At 41.3% G+C, this 10,020-nt stretch overlaps 1 protein-coding gene across 1 annotated transcript; it reads left to right on the forward strand.

Moving 5' to 3' along the window:
• Positions 1–8,656: 8,656 nt before the first annotated feature.
• Positions 8,657–9,563, forward strand: T265_14013 (hypothetical protein; the record flags this gene model as incomplete). Its single annotated transcript, XM_009171625.1, has 2 exons — positions 8,657–8,764; positions 9,390–9,563. Coding segments are annotated over 2 exons (279 nt in total), but the record flags the coding sequence as incomplete, so codon positions are not given.
• Positions 9,564–10,020: the final 457 nt, after the last annotated feature.

The raw sequence follows: 10,020 nt of genomic DNA on the forward strand, positions 1-10,020 counted from the left end.
ACCTTTTCCACGTGATTTCTGCTACCATATAAATTTGTGATGTATTAGCCAAGAAGAACAATCACAGAAAACAAGCTTTGTTCGCTTCCTTCTTCGTTCTTATTTTGTTTGACCTCGTGTGTCAAAAATACACAGAATCTCGAGGATGAATAAACTCTTCGGAGTTAATTATGCACTTACGAGCAGGGGAAATAAAGCAAAACCAGAATGACGAAAATGTGGAAATAATAGGATAGTTCTTTCTATCGGAATGGCGTAAAACAACCTGAATGATCTCTGAAACTGTGTTGGTCAAATCAAGTCAGATGTATTCTTAAACTTGAACAGATACACATTTCATATAAAACGTTAAGTGTGATGCACGAGTAGGCAAGTGGATTATTTGGACTATGAGTTCGTAAATAATCAGGAATGCGGCTGCAATGTTGTTCCTGTAGACCGTTTTGCATGTCACAATTATTCTGGATGATACGCTGGGTAATGTTCCTAGTCCCCAGGACTTGACTCAGGCGGAAAATTCGGCGTCAGAAAAAAGTCATTCAGCACGCATGGTGCGGATGGTGTAGATCCGAATTTCCGCAACCATCATCAGTAGGGACATTAAATTTTCACTCGTGGCCTGCCAATAATGTAAAACTCAATAAATGAATGCTGCCGGATTTTCCCCCGGAAGACTACGGGGAAAAAATAGTTGAAACTTCGCACGGCGATAACCATGGAATGTTGCTTTGTTATCAGCTGTTAACCTCCAAACACCCGTAAAATACTTTAACGCTGATCTTAAAGACAGCAGCCCTTGCAAGACAGTATCCTGTTATACCTGAATGGTGCGTCATTGTGATGTTCGACATTAGCAAACAGAATCAAAACTCGTGCTTGCACTTTCCATGTACAACCCCTTTGAAAAGCCGCATAATACGATGTCTCAAGTCGGGTAACAGACTCGGAACTTGATGGGTGATTATTTAACACATCCGTACCACCTTCTCGCACACCGCATACCATAATCGATGACCAGCGTGCAGGAATCAAGCCAGCATGTAAGCTAATTATTACTTAGCTTTACCTTAAATTGGGGAACATTTGGCCCCATGATCTGAGCGAAATTCGCCTTAATAACCGTCAGGTAAAACCTTATGACCATCACTCAAAAATTTTGATGAGAAATTTGAAAGGGAGCTGTTTCTCGCATATTGGTCCGACGGAAGGATAAACATCTTGGCGCCGTTGGTTCATTCATTGCTCAAATCCGGTTAACCCCTGATAAGAAGCTAACGTTGCCTGGTTCTTATTCTGGAAGTTGTCTGCAAGCGCCTTTTAGGCATAGCATGTTTAGTGCGGAAAACATTCTTCACAATTGGCTGTGAAATATCGTTTGCCTAATTGCTATCAGTTTTTATCATTTTTGTTCAGGACTTTTACTGCAAGAGCCAGCGCATTTTGAATGCCTGTAGGCCCATGTGCGCATCTTCGTATCAGCCGCAGTAAACGTTTAATTTTAACGCCTACAGCCCTTAACTAGACCAGTAAGGGTCATTTTACCGTCCGGGGAAGAAATATTGACGCTCTGGAGACAACAGTGGTCACTCCTTGAAACGATGGAATTCGTGCGTTTAACAGGAGCTGGAAATGCCCCCTGATGGGATAACAATGTGCTATTCTTTCTGTCACGTAATCTTCGACACCTTGCGTTTTCACAATTGTTGTAGATGGAATTACACGGATAAACATGCGTAGATATCAAGGTAATAGTGTACGATCCTGTGCTAGGGCCGTGATCTCAAAGCAAGGAATAGGTTACTTAGCCTAAACGCACGATCTAGGTGTCCTATCTGACAGGTAACGTGTAGTCTAGTTCATCAACGGACGGTCAGTAATAATTGCGGCGAGACCGAATTCTACCAACTTCACCTGCGTTTGTTCAGTAGTCGCAATTGGACAGTGAACAATAAAATCGAATTGGACTTGGGCAGACAGTACAGATAGGTAGACCGTGGTTGGCTAGATTGAACCTTGGGCAGGTAGCAACACAAGATGGCACACGGAAGGCAGCGTGCTATCGGACAAATTAAGCGGGAAAATTGTTCAGTTCAAAGTGGGACAAAGTTTCAACAAAAAGTCCATGGATAAATGTAAACAAATCGTGTATAGAAATGGTTGAGGTAGAGTCGGTTTTGTATAAAATAGAACGGTTCAGTCTTGAAACTTGAGCATTCAAGGAAGGGTGATGTACTAGCCTGAGGAATAGGGAAACAAATAATTACGTCACGTAATTAACAAATAAAATGTATATTCTGCTTGTTTTCAGGCTTAGAGTTTGTGAACAAGCTGTCCGTTAGCGTCATGTCTAACTGACAACCAATGGGCTACAGGGGTACGACACTCTAGTTACTTGTCAACGGCGCGCTCTTTCTAGGCTAAATTAAATGGAGTTGAGAGGATTTCGGGAAAACTTTGACTCAAACAGACTGTACTCGAATCTGCAATCGGCCGGTTTTACCAGACTGGCATAAGTCCCAGATACAAAACGGAGTATTCTTCGGGTTTCTGTTTCAGGTTTCTTACAAGCAATGCTTAAGACGGACAAATCTCAGTAGGAAAAGGGCAATCTTCCAGCAAGGTCCAGGTGTAGTTAAAGATTAATCGCGAACTGAAAATTTTCCAGCGTTTCACATCACACAAATCGTGCGATCTATGGATGGAAATGAATATCTGCCTCGCAGGTCGCACACGATTTCCATCTGGAAAATTATCATAGCGAACTCAGTAAACGCGTTCACGTTCTATGCAGGAAAATAATGGAAAGTGCTAGAATCTCTGTGCTCACAAGCGAATGTTACATGCATTTGGTCGCCTGCAGCCGGTTGTCACTCTGGTTCGGCGTGCAATCGATAAGCTCAGACCAGGGTAAATGAGATGATCAGTGTCTTAGGAGATTTGAGAGCCGATTGAATTAGCTTACATGTTTGATCGCAGATTTGTAATATGATGTTGCGTCTACGTTAAAGACAGTTCAGGTTGGTTTTCATGATGTATCTTCGGACCGTTCGCCCATATGTTTCGTTTGGGCACAGGTAGTCTGCGCATGCTAGTTAATGGTGGCTTAAGTTCAACCTGCCCGCGTATGGTGTTAAATCCCGGTAGTCTCTCCAATCCAACTCTCGATTCACATGCCGAAAATACCAGAACACAGTTGCACTTAGACATAGCTCATACGTCCAGAAATTCAAATTTTTTTACTGATTCAATCATACAAATTCTAACCAGGGGCTTTTCAACCCATTAGGAAAGAAATATTCGTTAAAGATAACAATGCTCCTAAACATATCGGCATGCTGAAGGTTGCTGCTTTTAGATAACTTCCAAAGTATCATGTGTGTAAGTGTGTGGACGCATTTTGAACCCCAAGACACTTTAAGGGCAAAGTTGGAATAACGGTCAATTTTATATTCTGACGCAAGCAAAGATTTTACGTGCAGAGATAAAGAAAGAGATCATCCATCTGAATGGGCGTTCTTCAATGGACTTTGAGAGTGCCCAAGATGTAAATCACCTTAAAGCAGCCACCCAATACAGGTACTTTACGTCGCTCAACGAAAGTTATTCCTTTGCGACTTATTTGTGCCGTCCAAACTCCCCACCCATTCCGAGCGTTCCTATGAACCAACCTTCAATGACATTTCCGCGATTAAGAAATTAATTAAACACAGATTAAGAAAGTTGAAAGTTTCTAACCACCTCGAAAATTGCATGAGTGGCCACTGCAAATTTACCAAACGCTGTTGATTTGTCAACCATAGAATGGAACACAGGTTAGGCAGACTTTTCAAATGTTTTCTGGAGGTGCCCAGAGGTTGATTCAGCATAGCACCTCTTTAGCCGTTTAAAACGAGTGCAACTGAACGGGTAAGATAACAGTTAAACTGCATTAACGTCCCTTCCACAGTGTGACTCATTGTCTGTATACTCAAGTACAATTGTAATATCCTTCAATTTCTGGACTCTCAGAGGCGCGCAAACTGCGTGGCATTAAACTAGTGTTTTGCAAGAAACACTTTTACTTGCCACATTTTTCTGTGTCTCTGGAACACCTGGTGCTATTAGGGTCTCTGGGAGCTCAGCTTGGAAACTAGTGGGTAGCAGCCGGTGAAGCATACTGTATTAGGGGTAGTCTTCATGGTGTCGGCTTCCGCCATATGGCCTGAGGCGACAGGTTCATACACTATCTGACGGCTTAAAAAGTCTAGCTTTGCGCTCGCTTATCGTTGATTTGCTTCGCATTTAAAGACTTGTGGTGAGGTCTATATCTTTATTTCTTTGTCCGCATTCTTTCCAAGAATAGTTGAGAAGAATTTTACTTTATGCTCGATCCCTGATTCGTGTCTCTAGGCGTACATGCCCACTTACAGATTGATGTATGAAACGACATTCGTTTAAATCACTTTTTTCTGACCATTTCAAATGTTTGACTTTCTGTACATTCTCTCGTGCACGAAGCTTCCTACATCTCTGTGACTCCGCTGCAATCCAAATCCAACATTGCCTTCAAAGCCGGTTACAGCTGTGTAGTCGCTCTCTAGACCGGCACATAACTGGTAGTTCTGGCTCATGCTTTCAGGCGCGAAACATGCACTCTAAATTTATCATGTGCCTTTGTTTATCCCTTTTCGTACCCTTTACGCATTTGAAACTGATTTGTTTCCTCCAAGTGTCGTAAAACCATTTGTTCTACACTGACCACATATGAATTGAAAATCTTCACAAATGCGCAAGCCGGCGGACTACGTATCAGTTGCCCGGTGAAGTCTATTGAATTGTGTTTATATGACAACCTGCACCATAGAACAGTTTCGTCTTTTACAACCGGTTATCCCAGCTCAATAATATTTCTCTATCTCAAATCATGAACTTTACTGTTATCGTATTCAAGGATATTCCCGCTTCATGTGCACAAGATGGAGCCATATCGCATTTAGCTGCGTCGTGCAGGTACTTCTATTTACCTTGCAAAACAATGTCCCGACTGCTGAGACTACAGTTCACACTACACCAAGGTCTCATTCCGTTACGCATGATAAGTATGACTCCTTTTATGTGGACCAGATGAGATCGCTTTGAGAATTCGGACCGTCTCAAAGTTGAGTACCAAGTTTGTGGCATTTGTAGAACAGTCAAAAATGTGGACCACAAGATGAGTACTTATTACCGCTGAATTGATATCACTTCAGTAATCACGAGTTTATCATCAACCGTGCAAGAAATCCACATTAACCCTCCTTATGCCGAAATGTTGTGCCCGTTTTGGAAAATAAAGTAAACACGATTCTCCTATTTCTAGACATCGTTGTGCAGTGCAGCACGGCGAAGCAAACCAGATATCAGAATGTCTCAATCAACGTAAACGCGATCCCAACTGACCGGATTATTAGCGATTCAACCTAAACCTGCTACATTGAAACAAAAGTCCCAGCAGGTTAACACTAACGATGTAAGCTCGTCGCGCATAGTAGCCTTATATGTACCTATAGTCTATATATACGATACAATATATATACCATACATATAGCATATTGTATAATAACATGCACAACGTAATATATATAATCTGTACTTTAAGTTTATTCTCTGACGTTTACTAAGAACATTGTAGAAATGTAAATTGGAGGATCTCAGCTTTACTCTTAAAGTTGACGGATCCATGGAAATCACTAAACGGTGTCCCGCATTTTCAACGCACTTGACCATCTACGAAACAATGGCTTAAGGAATCAGTCACGTTTGCATTTCAACAATCCATCGGCTGCAACTAATATCCTATCCACCACACAATATACAAGCTTTCTAAAATTTGCCGCTACTCGCAGAATAATGCCAAATCTCTGTCAGAAAAATCAGTTTTGGGTTTTCCAAACATTAGAAGAACAAATAGCGAGCAACGTATGTTACAATTCTGATTTTTGAATCCCTTTGACGTCGCGTTCTCAACAAGTTATTCGCGAAGAGAGCCCGTTCGATATTCTTAATTTTGTTGTTGTCATTCCATCCACAAGTCTCGTGATATCTTCAGGCTAATCGTGGAGCCTTTTCCATACGTTTTCTACCTTATCCACAGCAAAGTTTCTTGTATACAAGTGAAAGGCAAAAGACCTCTGCTGCGGATTTATTTATTGGGAAGTGCCAACTGACCGGTTACAGACCAGTGAACAGGGAAGCAAAGCTCTCCTTTGCATCTATTTTACAAAAACTGAACATCCATCTTCCCCTGAACGCAACTTCTTGAACTTTCCTGGATATCCACTGACTCAAATCATTCATAGCTCAAATCCAAGCAGATCTTCCAAAGCGACTCCACAAATTCCGCAACTGATCTTTCCTTTTCAAAAGACGCAAAACGAAATTCCACGAACAATACATACTACTCGCATGCCTCCTCATCAGTAGTATCACAGTTACGCAAGTAACGATAATTAGATGTACACTACATGAGCTAAAACATTCAGTAAAAATCTTGCACGTTACCTCAAAAGCCTCAAAGAGATGGCGCCAGCAATGAAAAATACGTCACGTTTTGCATTAGGAAGTGTCAAAAGAACTCTTTCATGGAGGATTCTCGCAAGCACTTACAGCGCACCGTAAATAACGCCGCTTGGTGTTGCTCTATCCAGTTCGATCAAGACCCAAAGTTTCATCATTTTTGTTTGTTAGGAAATTTGAGATTGTTGCATTGCAAAGCATTTAAAATTTGGGCTTTGGTTTCCAACTGAATCGAGCGATAATACATCCAACAACATTGTTTTTTAACAACACAGATGTATGTTTGAGCAAACCTGTGGCAAAATTGCAACTCACTATGGCACACCAAGCTTTATTAACGAATTATTTTTGGTGTCGCTCCCCGGGTGGCTTAGCCGAAAAAAATTTGCGTGCGCTAATTGCAGATACGCTTCGTATTCTGCTAGAGGTTCTGAGCCATAATCTGAGCTGTTCCTGCATTCTACGCGTTGTGTTCCAGAACAGTTTTTGCTTTTCTACATAACAATGCGTTAAGTTTAGCTTAGTTAAGCATGAGACTAGGGTTCTTGTGTAAGAAGTGGACTCCATACAGATAACCATTTATGGGCGAAAGAGTCTAAAAACTCGGTCCCGTCCTCATTATTTGAGTGTTACTCTGGTTATACCTACTTTGCATCACTAGGGCAAACACCTCAAATTTGCGAATGCATTCTGAAAAAAAAACAACGAACCGGAGATTTCCCGCAAAAAGTTTGCTAAATCCGCATCGGTCCTGTTATTTTTCGGGGTGGGACTAAATCAAAACTCACTGATATACAAACGCCACCTCTAGAATAATTTGGCCTGAGTTAACGAAAACCACACCGCCGGTGGGTTATTGCGACGTTCTGTTGTGCCGTCATGTTCCTGGATAGGCTTACGTTCGGGGATTCCGTTGCAATACATTTTTACGCACGCATTTGTTTTTGCCTAAACTTTGCATCTGAACACTGCAAATTTGGTTTTGATACGCATCACATACGACCTTTCATACAGTAGGCGGGATGAAACTTTGCAGATGAATCGTCTAAAAATGATTAGGGGTATACGTTTTTTTGGAAATAGATCCAACATGCAAATGCTTGCTGAATACTCTCGGATTTACCAGTGAGTATTCATTACACTTGTTTCCCGTGAATAAGGCTAAGTTAAAGTTTCTTGGTTGCTCATTTTGATCGCCTTGACCATAACATTAAACCACATGGTCTCGTTGATCAGAATCCCCTCAGTTTTATGAGCACTATGGGCCATTAAGTTAGGCATTCATCAAATCACATAGAACAGTTGGTAATCTTTTATGGTGTGACCGATTGACCTTGATGATATCTAAGATGCTCGAGATAATCCACGTGAAAAATGTACTTGTAAGCAGGCACGCATTTGCATAATTTGGTCTTAGGCCATGGAAAACCAACGCCTGTCTCAGTGTTGGAACAGCCTTGAATAAACCCAGATTAATGACTGCATAATCTATAGAAACCCTTGGAAATACGGTTTAGAGCCATGAGCCAGCGTGATTTCTGTCGTACGGAAGATGAACGCCCTCAACCTGATGACTTGCGCTTTATTCAGCTGTACGGTTTCTTATGCGATGTTCATCAATTTTGAGGACTGTGGTTAGTTTTGTGAACGTTTTCCAGGTTAATGCACCCACTGGAAAGGTGTTCTGGGTTTTATACATATGTAGACTGTAACCATTATCTGCAGTAGTATTTTCTCCAAACCGTGGATTCTTTGGCCACTTGGTGTTCGAATTGGCCCCTGTGCGAACGTTCTACTTTAGTAATGCTTGTGTAATGGTTCGGCTCTCCCACCAGTCGTTGAAAACAGTTGACTTCACATCAGTTACACTTTGTAACTTATTAGTGGGGAACCTCCAGGAGGTGGAATATTAGACGAAACAATTGGGATTTCTGACCTTTGCTGTTGATCGACGCATCACGATACAATAAGCAAAATGACCATCATCTCCAATGTTATAGTGCTAAACATTAATATGTTACGGTTAGCCACATACTGCCCGGGATAGTTTAGGCAGAATCCTAAACAGCTCATGCACATATGCCTCTTAAATCTCTCCATTGTTCTTTCCTTTATTACTCAGGTTCGAGAGACTCCGCTGTGGTGTCAGTCAAGATCACTCCATGTAATATTCTTCCATGCGTTCTGCTTAAAGGGAAACCCTACGCAATTGAAATAAAATTTACAGCAAGTGAGTATTTTTGCATGCAGATCCCAGTTTATATTTTCGGCTTTACTCATATCTTAAATGACAGTTGATAATTTGCGAACATCCTTCTGCTTCAAAACACAAAAGCTGAGAAATACTGTACACATGAACATATGACGTGTGAACTACTTCGCTTAGAACCCACCAGCATACATTAAAAGTTATAAATTCCATTCGGGATAAACTCCAGTTTAGATCGGGCGCGTTAAAATAAATGATTGCTCCAAACATATGAAAAGATCACATAGAAACTGTGTAGTCTACAGGAAAAATTGCGCTTCAGAATGTCATGAATGATGCTACTGCTTTTCTAGTCTTCACTGTTCGGAGTTGCCTTGAGTACTTTGCCGGGCTCTGCATCCTGTATTATCTCACACTTTACACATTACCATATTTTTCGCAAGTATGACGGGAATACTAAGACCGGACCCAAGAGTAAAAGCTCACAGGTTGGTGTCAAAAATTGTTTGGTAGTCACTCAGTCTAGAGAACATGACTAGGCTGAATTTCACCCCAAAACTAATATGTTTAATGTCGGTTCTCTTCATGGATCGATGGCGTGGCTTCAAATCCAAACACTAAAACTGACGATTTCTCCTCTTGTCAGGTGCTTACATCCGAGGCGAAGATGCTCTTTTAGAGGTGGTCTACGATGGTGTTATCAAATCTCTCCCAATTCGTGGATCACTAATATGCGGGCATCTGGATCCCCCCTGCCCAATTAGACCGGGCGGGACATACAAATACAGCTATACAACTGCGATATCCCATGGCCTTCCAACGGTAAGTAACAGAAAGTGGTTATTTGGATTGCCTCCCATTCCATATGGCAGGCTAAGCCGGTGAAGTTGCGCTCATCTCTCTTTTACCGGAAGAATATACGTCAACAAAAGAATGCACCACAGGATACACAGATGAAGACTGTTCAATATATAAGATATATGGGAATCCATAGGAGTATATACCATTCTGAATTAAAGGCGTTGCTCTGTTTAAGGTTGTATCTTTGATGACAGGAATGTTTTTCACTGATTTCCAGTGTTTTGCCAGCCTAACTTGCATGAAAACATTGAGTGGATTTGGAACAGGTAGTAGAGGGTTTCATATTAAACGGCAAAATAAGATGTCACTTACGTCGATAACAAACCCGATCTGCGGCTATAGAAACTCTCAAGCTTTTTCTGTTTTTTTTGGCGGCACAAAGATAAAACGATGAGATCATCATAGTCTTTTTAAAT

Source organism: Opisthorchis viverrini (assembly GCF_000715545.1).
Source record: "Opisthorchis viverrini unplaced genomic scaffold opera_v5_126, whole genome shotgun sequence".
Taxonomy (NCBI): domain Eukaryota; kingdom Metazoa; phylum Platyhelminthes; class Trematoda; order Opisthorchiida; family Opisthorchiidae; genus Opisthorchis; species Opisthorchis viverrini.